Below are 15978 nucleotides of genomic sequence, written 5' to 3' on the forward strand. Positions count from 1 at the left end.
GACCAGATTTATGGAGTACACAGCTTGTTGTTGCCCTGTTAATAGATCCTCCCACCTGAGCTATTGATAACGGCAGCTCCTCTAGGGTTACCATGGGCCTCTAGGCTGCTTCTTTGACTAATGGTATCTTTGTCAGTTAAGATGAATGTCCATGTCTATACAGGTTTGCAGTTGTGCCATACTCTTTCCATTTGTTTCCACAACTGACCTGTCTGCTGTGTTCCTTGGTCTTCATGATGCTGCTTGTTCAGCCATTTTTTCTTATAAACCTCTGAGGCCTTCACAGAGCAGCTGGATTTATACTTGTTACATACAGGTGGAGTGTATTTACTAGTTAGGAGACTTCTGAAGGTAAGGAGAAGTATCACAGTAAATGGGACTGAAAACAAATATATTTAAAATTTTGTTTAATTGTTATTTTGAAAAACTGTGTGTCCTCTTTCTTCCACTTCTGATTACCTGCTACTTTGTGCTGATCTATCACCTAAAATCCTGATTACATTAAGGTTTGTGGCTGTAATGGGACATAAATACATTTAAATCAAAACTATAACATCAATAATGTAGCTATAATAATTTTTACTACTGTATATACAGTACAGACCAAAGGTTTGGACACACCTTCTCATTCAAAGAGTTTTCTTTATTTTCATGACTATGAATATTGTAGTTTCACACTGAAGGCATCAGAACTATGGATTAACACATGTGGAATTATATATTGAACAAAAAAGTGTGAAACAGCTGAAAATATATCTTATATTCTAGGTTCTTCAAAGTAGCCACCTTTTGCTTTGATTACTGCTCCGCACACTCTTGGCATTTTGTTGATGAGCTTCAAGAGGTAGTCACCTGAAATGGTTTTCCAACAGTCTTGAAGGAGTTCCCAGAGATGCTTAGCACTTGTTGGCTCTTTTGCCTTCACTCTGCGGTCCAGCTCACCCCAAACCATCTCGATTGGGTTCACGTCCGGTGACTGTGGAGGCCAGGTCATCTGGCGCAGCACCCCATCACTCTCCTTCTTGGTCAAATAGCCCTTACACAGCCTGGAGGTGTGTTTGGGGTCATTGTCCTGTTGAAAAATAAATGATGGTCCAACTAAACGCAAACCGGATGGAATAGCATGCCGCTGCAAGATGCTGTGGTAGCCATGCTGGTTCAGTATGCCTTCAATTTTGAATAAATCCCCAACAGTGTCACCAGCAAAGCACCCCCACACCATCACACCTCCTCCTCCATGCTTCACGGTGGGAACCGGGCATGTAGAGTCCATCCGTTCACCTCTTCTGCGCCGCACAAAGACACGGTGGTTGGAACCAAAGATCTCAAACTTGGACTCATCAGACCAAAGCACAGATTTCCACTGGTCTAATGTCCATTCCTTGTGTTCTTTTGCCCAAACAAGTCTCTTCTGCTTGTTTCCTGTCCTCAGCAGTGGTTTCCTAGCAGCTATTTTACCACGAAGGCCTGATTCACAGAGTCTCCTCTTAACAGTTGTTCTAGAAATGTGTCTGCTGCTAGAACTCTGTGTGGCATTGACCTGTTCTCTAATCTGAGCTGCTGTTAACCTGCGATTTCTGAGGCTGGTGACTCGGATGAACTTATCGTCCGCAGCAGAGGTGACTCTTGGTCTTCCTTTCCTGGGGCGGTCCTCATGTGAGCCAGTTTCTTTGTAGCGCTTGATGGTTTGTGCGACTGCACTTGGGGACACTTTCAAAGTTTTTCCAATTGTTCAGATTGACTGACCTTCATTTCTTAAAGTAATGATGGCCACTCATTTTTCTTTACTTAGCTGCTTTTTTCTTGCCATAATACAAATTCTAACAGTCTATTCAGTAGGACTATCAGCTGTGTACTGTATCCACCTCCTGCACAACACAACTGATGGTCCCAACCCCATTTATAAGGCTTGAAATCCCACTTATTAAACTTGACAGGGCACACCTGTGAAGTGAAAACCATTTCAAGTGACGACCTCTTGAAGCTCATCAACAGAATACCAAGAGTGTGCGGAGCAGAAATCAAAGCAAAAGGTGGCTACTTTGAAGAACCTAGAATATAAGACATATTTTCAGTTGTTTCACACTTTTTTGTTCAGTATATAATTCCACATGTGTTAATTCATAATTTTTTATACCTTCAGTGTGAAGCTACAATATTCATAGTCATGAAAATAAAGACAACTCTTTGAATGAGAAGGTGTGTCCAAACTTTTGGTCTGTACTGTATATTGTCCTTACTTTTAATTTTAAGAAATAAAAAATAAAGGAGGTGCGAAGGACTCTGTCCTCTAGAGGAAACCTTGAGAAGAGCCTGTTCTTGGTTCATCAAAAAGTTGTCAGCTAAAGTGGTTTGGAGCTTCAAGTCAGGATGATTTCTTTGGAGAGCTTTAGAACCTGAGGCAAACCTACAGCACATGTGAGGAACTCCACTCTGAGCTGGACATGCTTTGGGATCCCCAAGGATGAGCAGAAAAGTGATCTGGATTCCCCTCCTGAAGCAGTCACCTTTGCAAACCAATCTTGGATAAGCCAAAGGAAATGGTTGGATGGAGTTGGTCTTGTCTTCTAACATATACCAAATTGAGTAAGTTAGTGTTAATGCATCTGCATTATATGACTGGTTGTGCTCTAACCAGTTTACAATACTTCAGCAGTTTATCTTATTCCATCCATCAAGGTACAATTGCAGACATGTGAAACAAGAGGCTTAAGACAGTTCAGTCAGTCAACCACAAGAAGGAGCTGCAGTTGAGTTGTTAAGAGTGTCCCACGTTCTTGTTTTACAGAAATTCACTGTTGCACAGCACTCTTTTGCCAGTGTTTAAAACAAACATACACTTGCAAACATTCCAATTGTTTCTAACTATCAAACAGTGCAGTCAAATTTAGTTTATTATTCAAATTGGTTAAATAGTTTTCTATCTAAGGAAACCCAGCAGATCGCATTGAGTCAGTGAGTGGCAGCATTCACTCTTCCTGGGTGTTCATGTAGCGACAGTGGAAAGGAAACTTCCCCTTTAACAGAAAGAAACCTCCAGCAGTACCAGGCTCAGTGTGGGTGGCCATTTGCCAAGGCCGACTGGGGGTTTGAGAGAACAGAGCATACAAAATAACGGAGAAGCACTGATCCAGGTGTACTTTCTATCTGAAAGAAAAGTAAAAAAGTTAAAGGCAGAAGTAACTCCTTTAGTGGCTTCGTCTAACAGAGAAACACGCCTAAGTAGATAAACTGAGTCAGTTTTCAAGTCTGTATGATGAAAGAGAACACATACAGTTAGTCGCCAATACCTATGTGTTGGACAGAAACAGGGTTAAACACTGAAAAACACAATGATAATCATAGAAAGTGACTTAAAAACCTGACGCTGGAGTTGCATTCAATCGCCTTTTGATGTTGCACTTTCAGGAGAGCTGTCATTGTAATACTATAAACAGTTTCTAAAATTAATGTTTATGATTTTTCCAGGCTTTAAATACATTTTACACTAAATTGCAGTTGTGCATTTTCTAAAATGTATCTTTTTCTGTATGGGAGTCACAGTTTGGTGTCAATTTTCTCATTCCTGAAAAATGAAAATCTTCACGTGCTGCAAAATATTAGCCAACTCATAGGTTCATTCACAGCTTTCGGTAATGTGAGAGTTTGGGTTTAAAGTTGAATCCATGGTGTTAAGTTTTGCACCATTGGCCATATGTGCAGCAAACTCTGCAAATTACATCTTCAGGCTTGTTTTTACTCCAATTAGCAAATAACAGAATACATTCTAAAGTATGTGAAAACTCAATGAGCCTTTTCTTCTAACTGGAAATGAAAACAAGTATTTGTAAGTTTTAGTTTGTAATTTTAAAAATGAATTTCATCTATATTCTGGCTGCAAGGAAAAGGAAAAGGGGAACTGCCCCGCCCACCATTATTGCCAAATAGTGATGAGAAAGCACATTTTGACCATGTACATTACAAGTGAGGAATGTGCAGGTATATATTAATTACACCCATGGGGAGGACTAGATTTTGTGTGCTTGTACGGTATGTTACATATGTCTCATGGAGCCAGTGGTGCCTAAGATCTTCATAACATGATTTACCATGACAGCATGACAACCAGATATAGGGTGGAGATGCACATCCTCACTCTGTTTACATAAAATGTTTCTGCTTGAGCCTAACCAGAAATTTGGGCATCATTATCGTAATAACTGAGTAGGTACATAATAAGGTTTAGTCTCCGCAAGTTGCACTTGAGTCATTGCCTGTCACTTTCCTCACAGTGAAATACCTCCATCAGAGCCTGAAGCTATCAGAAGAATGCCAAGTGTGGCAGGAAGGAGAGAACTAAACAAATAAGACCTTTGAGAGAAGAGATTGGGAAAAACTCATAAACAGACAGTTTTTTCAAGCAAAATAAGTTAGTTATGCATTTAAAGGTGGAATAATTTGTTATAAAATAATAACATTTCCAATACTTCTGCTTAAGAGTTAATGAGACCAAATCAGAAATATGGTGTTTCATGTGAGCTTGTATTGTTGTCTTCCTAAAAAGTAAAAACTTTATGTGATCAAATTAGTTCTTTCTTTCTTTGCCCGCCAGTTCAGAGGTGCTGAACAAGTGCTCTCTGTTTGGGGTCAGAGAGCCGAGGTGGAATCAGATGTTTGCATCAAGCTGTAAAGGTAGCTGGAGGGCCCTTATATACGGAGCCTCCTGTTGAAAAACAGGTTGGTGACCTCCAGTGGAGGATTATACATGGAGCAATAACCTTACCGCACACGTTTCTCTGGTGTTCAAGGTTATCTGCTCTCATTGAATTTTCAAGCAAGTGTTGATGAAAGTTTCAAGTGAGACGTTTTTCTTTCCTCTTCAGTGGCGTGCACAGACATTTTGTGGGGCAGGTGCTCAAGTGGAAAAAAAGGGCACCTTGTGCGGCACATGGAGCTGTCGGTTGCCTTTGGAGTGTGAGATGTATTACAGGCACAACATGAACATAATTTATATGTATTACTAAGCAACCCCAAAACAAACTGTCCTGTGGGTTCAAGGGAAATGACCACTCAGGGAAAAAAAAACTCAAAACAAGAATGCATTTGACAAAATTCTTAAGATTAATAAGGCAACAAAATGATCATAGACTGATTTAAAGTTAGATTACTGATTCACAACCTGAACTTCCTGAGTCAAATTTGAAACTTACGTTATCCTTCATTTTTTTTCTTTTTACACACTGAGCACAACGTTTTTGTCTTGACTATATCATTACTTTTATCACAAAATGTCTTCTGCACTAAATAACCTTATGTTGTAGCAAAGCAGGTTACACTGCCAAATTTACCAGGTAGGTCACACTAAATGAGTTATGTTCAGTAACCAGTAACCATTCTACAGTGTAAATCAACTATACCCAGAAAATGAGTTATAAAATCTTTATAGTCAAACTGAAACCAACACCAGAGAATATGATCATAAGAAGAATCATCTATACTTCTGCATGTAGCCAGCGTGATATATGACAGAAATTATTCTTAGAGAATAAAAATTAATGAGATTACAAGTCCTGAGAACTGATAAGATGTCTGCTATTTAGAAAATAAAATACTCTGATCACATCATCATTTTTACACACACAGAAGTAGAAAATACAACTTAGCCTACATGCCCCACATTTACTGAACTTTATTAAAGGTTCAAAACGTGGGGTACTGGTATTATAGGCCTTTAAATTCAGAAATTTTACCTTGGACCCCACACTATACACTGTAAAAAAAAAAAAAAGATTTCAGGAGGGCACTTTTTTCTCCAAAGGATAAAAGGGCAGGTGCTCTAGCACCACCTAGTGTCTATCTGTGCACGTCCCTGTTCCTCTTTTCATCTTTGGACCACAGTATTTAATCAAAACAAGGCAGTCTGTTGTATTAATGCATTTTATCTTTGGTGTGGTAAAGTCGGCCGTGTGGTCAAGGCTGGACTGATGTACTTCAGTGTTTGAAAGGTTCACTGATAGTTAGACTGAAAGTTGAGCAGGCACTCTATACTCTCACACAGTTGGGGTATAAAAACGTCTTCAAAGAAAAACAATAATAAATATATTTGGTTTAGGAATGAGTATTTCTTCTATTCAATGTCAAGAAGCCATACCACCAAACATCAGGCCTCAAGCTGATCCGCGTAAGGATTTCAGCGCAGCTAGCATGTCCCAGACTGTCGCGCCTGGTGTCCAGTGACAAAAGCTGCTGAATGCGCACAAGAAAGTAGTCCCTGTTGGAATAAAACGCAGGCACTCCAGAAGGAAGGGTGGCGCCTTGGTCCCCTGCAAAGTTCACCCAGTAGGTAAGCAAAATTAATTTAGGATTTGTGTTTTTCAGATTTAATATAGTATTGCTACTTTTTCTTTGCTCCTTTTTTGCTTTCAACGTTACTTTTCTACGCGTTTTAGACCAACGAAGTTTTTATTATTTTATGAATGTTAGCATAACATCTCAGTGTCTTTATTAATTAAGCATAAAGCATTTCGTTATGAAATCCTTTCTATCAAAAATGAACTAACACCCTAAAGTCTTACCTGTTACTCTGTAAGCTGTGGCCTTTGTCATAGAGTACTGACTGTATTGGTCTGTTACAGGTTCATATATTTTTAGTACAGTGACCTTTTGCAAACCTGTTCATGCGACGTGTCAGTTACTTGATGAATAGATATGTAAAGTTAACAGTTACAGTTGATATAATCTTACTGTGACTGTGTTTATGTCATTAGATGATCATTATTTCCCCTATCTTTTCTGGTTGTTTGTTTGCATGCTTTCTTTAACGTCCTGTTTTACATGCAAAGCTCATCCAGGCACCCGTTTCAAAGTTGAACACTGTACTCTCACCTATCGCAACATGAACAAAAATCTAAAAATAAATACACTGATTAAATGCAAGAGCCATTAGGCTTTAATATATCACATTGTTCCTTTCCGTGTCTCCTCAGGACGTTTCCTGCAGACACTGATCCAGTCATGTCAAAGTCAAAAGATGCTGGCTCTACCATCATGCAAACCCAGCAGCTCCAGGCTGCCATGGCAGACACCTTCATCGAGCACATGTGTCTGCTGGACATCGACTCTGAACCTGCCGTGTCACGTAACACGGGCATCGTCTGCACAATCGGTCAGAGAAATGGCCCATAGATACTCTGTTTATTACTCAATATAACAGACATATTAACCCACTTGTTCCCTACGTAGGACCTGCCTCCCGATCTGTGGAGACAGCCAAAGAAATGATCAAGGCCGGGATGAACATTGCAAGAATGAACTTCTCTCATGGCACACATGAAGTCAGTAAAGGATCAGGGAGATATATATGGCAATGCATATATACTGTTAACAGATATTAAAGCTAAAAACTAATAAATCATCATAGAAGAGTTCATATCAAACTGTGCAATTAGAGCAGTGCAGCTGCAGCAGCAGTTTTAGCCCTGTGCATGTGTTTTACTGAATCACACTGACATTTCTCTTGTCGCCTGGTTACTGTCCATAACATGATCTCTGAGTTTGTAGATGACCCTTCAGCTCTCTGCCTGTATCTTACGTTAAAAACTCTTTGGTTGGTGAGCATCTGACCTCACCTCCTTAACCCCTTGCCTTTAAAAGTCACGACCCTGCTGACTGTCACCTGAGCAGACATCCAGAATTATGACTTGGATCTTTAAAGGTTAACTGCAGCCCTTTTAGTAATGCAATGCAACCGCAGGTCAGGCTTCGAGCCTTGAATTAAAACCCAGTCTTCACTTTAGTGAATAATCATGGCTTTGGAAAATGACAACCAAATGATTTGTTTTGAGAGGAGGAGAAAAATAGGTGTGACCTCTGTCTCGTTGGTGTGGCAGTTGTCATCGCAGCTATAAATAGGAAACTTCCTCCCAGCAACAGAAGGAGTGGAGGGCATGTAGAGAAGGAACAGTGGAGTGACAGCAGTCTGTGTTCACTGTTTCCTTTATGAGACATATTTTTGCTTCTTTAATACCCTTGTTGCAAATGTTGGCATTTTCACAACAGGAATTGAAATGATACCACTTAAGAGCTCAATATGAGTATTTAAAGCACAGCAAAGCTGAACGTTTGTGCTAAAAATATGTTGGTGTTATGCTAACCCTGTATTTACTTTTGTAGTTGTCTGATAATGTGACCACCTGTTGCTTCATTTTTACTTTTTGGGAATGGCATAGTTTTTTTTTTTGTCCACACAAATAAAACTCAGTATTGTGACTTTAAATTAAATTCCCCTCATTGTTCATTGTTCGAGATTTCAAGAATTATGACATATTTTTATTCCACAGTACCATGCAGAGACCATCAAAAATATCCGCGACGCGACCGAGAGCTTTGTGCCCGGATCTGTTGACTACAGGCCTGTGGCCATTGCTCTGGACACCAAGGGACCAGAAATCAGGACCGGTCTCATCAAGGGCGTGAGTTCTTGCCAGATTACATGAGGCAAATGTTTGATTTATGGAGGACTCGTAACTGTAATGGCTTTTGCTTTTATCTCGCTCAGAGTGGCACCGCTGAGGTGGAGCTCAAGAAGGGTGAGACCATCAAGGTCACACTCAACGATCAGTACAAGGAGAACTGTGATGAAAATAATCTGTGGCTTGACTACAAAAACATCACCAAGGTGGTGCAGATCGGGAGCCACGTCTACATAGACGATGGTCTGATATCCCTCAAAGTTAAAGATATCGGTAAGAACAAAAACAGCCAGCTGTTTTATTTTCCCTTTTAGAATGTCTTGTTAAAGTAATTTTATCTCTAAACTTTTTCACATCTTGTCACATTACAACCGCAAACTTCATAGTATTGGGAGGGCGGGTATTTATAGACCAACTCAAAGCAACGCACAAATGTGAAGTATAAGGAAAATAATGCTTGTTTTTACATTTTAAGCAAATATAGGGCAAGGTTTTTCCAGCTCTATTTACTCTGATACTGATTAAATCCAATTTATCCAATCATTCAGAAGTCAACTAAATAGCAAATAGAGTCCACCTGTACATAATTAAATTTCTAAAGTATAAATCCAGCTGTTCTGTGAAGGTCTCAGGTTTGTTGGAGAACATTAGTGAACAAACAGCATCATATAAACCAGGGAGCACAGCAGACAGATCAGGGAAACAGTTCTTGAGAAGCTTAACGTGGGAATTACAAAACTATCCTAATCTTTGAGCAGCTCATAAAGCACTGTTCAATCCATCATCCTAAAATTCAAAGAGTATGGCATAACTACAACCCTACCAGGAAATGATTACTCACCTAAATTGACAGATGTTAAGAACCAGCCATCAAGCACAATGTATCTCTGAAGGAGTTGCATAGATCTTCACCTTATGTAGGGAACCTTTTGACATGACAACTATTGCTATGTACTCTACAAACCTTCCTTTGAGGGAGAGAGAAAATAAGATATCTATTGCCATAAAACACCCTGTTTTCAGTTTGCCACAAACCATGTAAGAAACAGGACAAATGTGGTGGATGACGGCATGGTCATATGACAACAAAATGTACTTTTTTGGCTTACATGCAAAACCCCATATGTGATTAAAAATAATAATAATACTATATGGTAGTGGCAGCATCATGCTGTTGGGCTACAGTTCTTCAGCAGGGACCGGGAAGCTGGTCTGATGAAAAGATTGGTGAAGGTAAATACAGGACAATGCTGGAGTAAATCCTGTTAGAGCCAGCAAGGAGACTGACTCTAAACGTACAGCCAGAGCTACAATGAAATCGTTTACATCAAAGCATTGTGTCTGAATGGTCCACTCAAAGCCTACACATAAATTCAACTAAGAACCTATGGCAAGACTGAAACAAAATATGTTCACAGATGCCTCCACCTAATCTGACTGAGTCTGAGCTGTTTTCCGAAGGAGAATGAGCAAAAATCTAATCTCCGGGTGTGCAAAGCTGGTAGGGTCATTCCCCACAAGACTTGAAGCTGTGATTGCAGTGAAAGCTGGTTCTAAGTATTGGCTCAACAAGGTAAAAGGGGAAGACAAATGCACACCTTCCTTTGTATAACATTTAGAGAACAATGCATATTTTTTCTTTCACTTTACAACAAAGCCCTATGTTCCAGTGGTCTCGTGTAAAATCTGAATAAAATACAATAACTGTAGTGTGTTTTATGACAAAATGTGGAGGACGGATGAATAGTTTTGCCAAGGACTGTCCATCACTGTTCTTCACCTTCCTTTTGGAACTATTTCTTTGTATTTTGTGTCCTAAGGTAACGACTACCTGACATGTGAGATTGAGAATGGTGGCTTGCTGGGCAGCAAGAAGGGTGTCAACCTGCCCGGAGCTGCAGTCGACCTGCCTGCTCTGTCCGAGAAGGACATCCAGGACCTGCAGTTTGGCCTGGAGCAGAACATCGACATGGTCTTCGCCTCTTTCATCCGTAAGGCTGCTGATGTTCACGCTGTGAGGAAAGTTCTGGGCGAAAAGGGCAAGGACATTAAAATCATCAGCAAGCTGGAGAACCACGAGGGTGTGCGCAGGTGGGTGGATTTACCTCAATCCTGCTAAACTTGCTTGACAGTGGGTTTTTGAAATTACTGAAAATGTTTTTCTCATCCTTTTGTTAGATTTGATGAGATCCTGGAGGCCAGCGACGGCATCATGGTAGCCCGTGGAGACCTGGGCATTGAGATCCCAACAGAGAAGGTCTTCGTCGCCCAGAAGATGATGACGGGCAAGTGCAACAGGATCGGCAAGCCCATCATCTGTGCCACACAGGTCTGTTAATCCACACGTACACTAATGTAAATCCAAACATTGTTTGCAGACATCAAATGACACAAAGTTTGCTTTGATTCACAATAAGATGCTGGAGAGCATGACCAAGAAACCTCGTCCTACTCGCGCTGAGGCCAGCGATGTAGCCAACGCTGTGCTGGACGGCAACGACTGTATCATGCTGAGCGGTGAGACCGCCAAGGGAGACTACCCTCTGGAGGCGGTGCGCACACAGCACATGGTAAGGCTGGCTGAGAGATGCTAAATGTTCAGTACCAACATGTGCTCTGTTAGTAATGTTCATAACATTAAGCTTAAAGGGATTCCAGGTTTGTTAAACTATTCATTCGTCTTTGTTTCAGTCAGTCGGGAAGTCTTACAAATATATGTATCAGCATAATCTGTAACGGTTTATTTGTTTTACTTATGAAGGAAAGCCACACTAGCTGAACTAATCTGATGTCATTTTCCATTTCTTGTTGGACAAACCATTATATAATGTTCTTCCTATATTAAAAGTGTTTGTTTTTCTACAGTTAAACCTATTTTCAGTCATTTAACTGAACTGAAATAAGCACCACAGACAAAGCTGATGTAAATGATTGCCGTGTAAAAAACATTATCCATATCCAGTCACGTAAACATTGTAATTGTAGAGTGAATGAAAACATTGACTGTAATGTATATATCATAATATGATTTGTCAAGTAAAATTGGTTTGATCAAATGATCCAGTTCAACTGAATCAGACTCAGTCAACTTCAGCTGTAATTAAAACAATTAGCTTCATTCAGGTAATTCAGATGGAAACCACAGAAAGAGCTTATCCCGAATGAAAAGCTATGAAATTCTTTGGTCAGTTGTTCCATGTTTTCTTTGTGATAATTTAAATTATTTTTTAGTGTGTTTCTTAGTCGTAGGAGTTGTTATTTTATATATTCAACCCCAAAAAAATAGACTCAAATTCTAGAAAGCAGTGTACAACTTTACACCCTGTCTAAGATTTATTTTGGACTATATAGTATGGCTTGGTTATAGTTAGTGTCTTTAAGTGTTGAGGATGTATGGATTTTTTTAAAGCTGAGTTTTAGGCATGAAACCAACAAGTTGTAAAGAGGTTTGCTAACTTCAGCCAGTAGAGGGGTCAAAAGAGCAGCCAGAATTATGCCAGAGGCTTGTTGATGGCTATGGACAATGTGCGATCAAACTGCATTTTATTAGGAACAGAGGTATATGTATATATTCTAGCTTATGCATGATTGTGATGCTATGTGGGTAAGAAACCCCCACAAAAAGAAGTCCAAATATGTGTTGTATCATCATTGTACCTTGAAAAAAGAAATAATGATTAAATGTAAACCTCTGACAAGCACAATATGAGTTACGTCTTCTGCCACAAAGGTTACACAATTAATCTGTGCTTTGTGCTTTATCTCTGTTATATGGCTCAGTCAGTGAGAGTCTGCAGAGCACAGCTAGAGTCCCTGGAGATCACAGCTGTGGTTGTTTTTTAAATTAAGTTTTTATATGTGTTTCCCAGATCGCCCGTGAAGCAGAGGCCGCCATGTTCCACAGGCAGATGTTTGAGGAGCTGCGGCGCACCTCTCATCTGACCCGTGACCCCACAGAGACTGTCGCTATCGGCACCGTAGAGGCCTCCTTCAAGTGCTGTGCCAGCGCCATCATTGTTCTCACCAAGACTGGCAGGTACGACCACGCTGTGTCTCTTTTGTCTGTGGAGCTCTGAGTCATAGTTATCCTCCACAGCCCCCACTCCAGGCGATCTAACGGCAGCATTATGATACTTCTCCATCCAGACGCCTCCACTCCTTCCCTAACACAGGCCCTCAGCTCCTCTGAAGTGTGCCAGCTTTCAGTGCACTCACAATCTGTGACCTTTTGAGATCTGAACCCTGACATTTTACAAGTTAATTTTAACTCCATGTTCATTCCTCACAACGTGATACAGAACACATGTCAGCCGGAGAGATGTGATGATTATAGTGGCTTAGATACTTTATATTTCTGTTTTGACAATGGATCTTAAAGCTGCTTGAATGTGAGGGAGGAAGTTTGTGTTTGTTTGCGGACTTTTAGATCAGTGTCTTGATTTAGCTCTTTGCAGCAGATGAAAACAGTCCAGAGAGACGGATCAGAACAAGCAGGGGAAGGTAGAGAGGTGGTAGAGAAAGATCTTAAAAAAGGAGTTGATGGGCAGCTTTTACTGCTGTTACAGCTGAAAGCCTGGTGGGGTATGTCTCTACCAGCGTTGCCCATCTAAAAACGACAATTGGCCCATTCTTTTTTGCAAATGGGTCAAGTTCAGTCAAATTGGATTGAGTGTGTATAAATATCAATTTTCAGGCCAGGCCACAGATTCCCAACTGGATTTTGGTCTGAACTTTCCACTTTATTTCTGGGTGAACATCCACTGCAGACGTTTTTTAGCATCCACCTCCCATCAACTCTGACTAGCTTCTGTTTATGCTAAAAACAACCATCCCCACATCATGATGCGGCCACCTCCATGCTTCTCTGTGGGGGTGGTGTGTTCAGGGTATTTACTGCTAGTGTTTTGGTCTCCTCTGAGCAACTTCTTCCTCGTGTTTGCCGTGTCCCTTACATAGCTTGTGGCAAACCTTAAACTGAAGCCTGGGATATTGTTTTATAAACCTAATAACAATAATACACTTTCTAATAAACCTCTTCTTGTTGCCTGCAGATCTGCTTATATGCTGTCAAGGTACAGACCCCGTGCCCCCATCATCGCCGTGACCCGCTGTGGTATGACCGCCCGGCAGTCTCACCTGTACCGCGGCGTCTATCCGGTGCTCTACACCAAGCCTGCAAACGACGTCTGGGCTGAGGATGTTGACTTGCGTGTGAACTTTGCCTTGGAAGTTGGTAAGACAGAACTGTTTTGTTAAAATCTGTCACCGCTTGGGGACCCATTTTGTCTCTTAAATTAATTGACACCTGTTTTTTTTTTTTCTTTATCTCTGCAGGCAAACACCATAAATTCTTCAAGTCAGGTGACGTGGCCATTGTTGTGACCGGCTGGCGCCCAGGCTCTGGTTACACTAACACCATGAGGGTTGTGCTGGTGCCTTGAGCTGAATAACCCCCCCCTTAACCCCTTAACCTTCCTTTCCTTCCCACCATCTCGGACTAATGTTCACCTCAGCAGGTCCCAAGCAGAGTGCTCCTTCCAAGGACACCTGGCAGCAACTCCATGATTCCTTCCTCCAATATGTCTAGTATTTTGTCTAAATCCTGTTTTATTTTCTCCCATGTTATATGTGGAACTCTAAGTGGATACAATATTTGAGACAAATTTGGCATGGCAAATAAAAAGGAACTGTTGGATAAGATGTTTTTGTTTTACTCATATTTCACTAAAGTCTGAGTTTAATTAGACAAAAATGAGGGAAGCTAGAACACCAAATTACATGAATACAAGTACAGTAAGAGAAATAAAGATTATATGGCCAGTCGACACATCTTTGCACTGTCTTTATTTAAGACTGGACTTTGACTAGGACATTTTAAACATCAATATGGTTTGATCTAAACCGTTCCTCAGCTCCAGTCTCAAGTATTTTGCACCCTCTGGCAGGTTTTCTTCCAAGATTTTGCTGTATTTAGCTGATTTCTATCTTCCCATCAACTCTGACCAGGTACCCAAACCCTGTCAGAGCAGTGAAACCAATGCATGATGCTTCTACCACCACCCCATTTTGCATCAAGTTCTTTCTGCATTATATGCCAACAGAAAAACCTTCATGTCTTTACATGGATGCTACCAAGAAAAAAAAGTCAAATGAGTGATCAGATTGGTCACTCTCTGGAGCCCTGATTTAACTCCATCCACCTCCCCATCAGCATTGACCAAGCACCTTGTCCCTGTCAAAGAAAGGTATCCACACAGCATGATGCTTTCACCATGTTTCACTAAGAGGATTGTGTGTTCAGGATGAGGTGCAATGTTATTTTTCCACATATGCCCCTTTGTTTGTTATCCAAATACTCAATTTTGGTCACATCTGACCAGATAGCCTTCTTCCATATGTTGTATCTCCTGCATGGATTATAGCTAACTGCAAACAGGATTTCTTGTGACTGTCTTTTAGCAACTCCTTTCCTCTTGCCACTCTTGCATTAAAACAGATTTGTCAGTTATTCTGTTGACAGATTCCCCCATCTGAGCTGAGGATCTCTGCAGCTCCTCCAGAGTAACCATGACTGCTTCTCAGATTAATAGTCAACTTGCCTGGCCTGCCAATTTAGGGGGACGGCAATGTCTTAATAGCTTTATAGTTGTGCCATACACTTAATTGTCAGAGGATGGATTTAACTTGTTCAATGAGATGTTCAGATATTTGTAAATTGTGCTAAATCCTAAGCTATAAGAGATACACTACATTGTGTTGGTCTTTCATACAAAATCCCAATAAACTGAAGTTTACGGTTGTGACATGACCAAATGTTAAAAAGTTCAATGTAAGTTAGTAACAGTTAATTCTTTCTATACCTTTCTAAATATTTAGTGCTTTCTTTTGACTCTTAATTGGTAACTAAAAACAAAAAAGACACAGACACTAATGTTGATGGACAGTTTTCTGCTATGATTTTAGGAGAAGCCCAATAACACGTAGGCTTTACCCTGCACAAGTCAATCATGATAAATTAATCTGATAAACGTATTTTAATAAGAACTCAAACATTGAAAAAAGATGAAAAAAAAACCAACTATTTTCTGATTAGGCATTATTTGGATTATGCATTTGTTTTGTCAGCACTCATGTTTCCAACAATATTTGTCCTGAACTTTAAATTCATAATGTAATCATTTAAATATGATTTAAGTGTAATATTTAAGTAAGATGAGTCCAACAAAACTAAGAATTTTTTATTTTGAAATATGCAAGTTAATACTGACAAGTTAAATAGATAATGGCTCAAATAGACTACCTAAAACGAATCCCTAATTGATATAGTTTTTAAAAAAGCTGTATTTGTGTCTCAATGTTTAAGTGTTTATGGAATAAACACAAAAACTATTCTTGCCCGGAAATGCTTGGAGGCAGTAAGTGATTTATGCTTTCATTATTAAATAAATCATGCATTATATGTGCAATATTATTACACTGTATCATTAAATAATCTACTCATGTTGATATATTTGCAAATAATACTTTT

The 15978-nt window shown here is 40.0% G+C and overlaps 1 protein-coding gene across 1 annotated transcript; it reads left to right on the top strand.

Annotated features, from left to right (window-relative positions):
- The first annotated feature begins 6228 nt into the window (after positions 1-6228).
- Positions 6229-14277, top strand: pkmb (pyruvate kinase M1/2b). The gene is made up of 11 exons (XM_047345182.1): positions 6229-6322; positions 6966-7144; positions 7222-7313; positions 8319-8450; positions 8537-8723; positions 10271-10541; positions 10629-10779; positions 10868-11020; positions 12320-12486; positions 13502-13683; positions 13785-14277. The coding sequence occupies exons 2-11, from the start codon at positions 6994-6996 to the stop codon at positions 13889-13891; spliced, it is 1593 nt and encodes a 530-aa protein (XP_047201138.1). The 5' UTR covers positions 6229-6322; positions 6966-6993; the 3' UTR covers positions 13892-14277.
- Positions 14278-15978: the final 1701 nt, after the last annotated feature.

This window comes from Girardinichthys multiradiatus, chromosome 2 (genome assembly GCF_021462225.1).
Source record: "Girardinichthys multiradiatus isolate DD_20200921_A chromosome 2, DD_fGirMul_XY1, whole genome shotgun sequence".
In the NCBI taxonomy this organism is placed as follows: Eukaryota; Metazoa; Chordata; class Actinopteri; order Cyprinodontiformes; family Goodeidae; genus Girardinichthys; species Girardinichthys multiradiatus.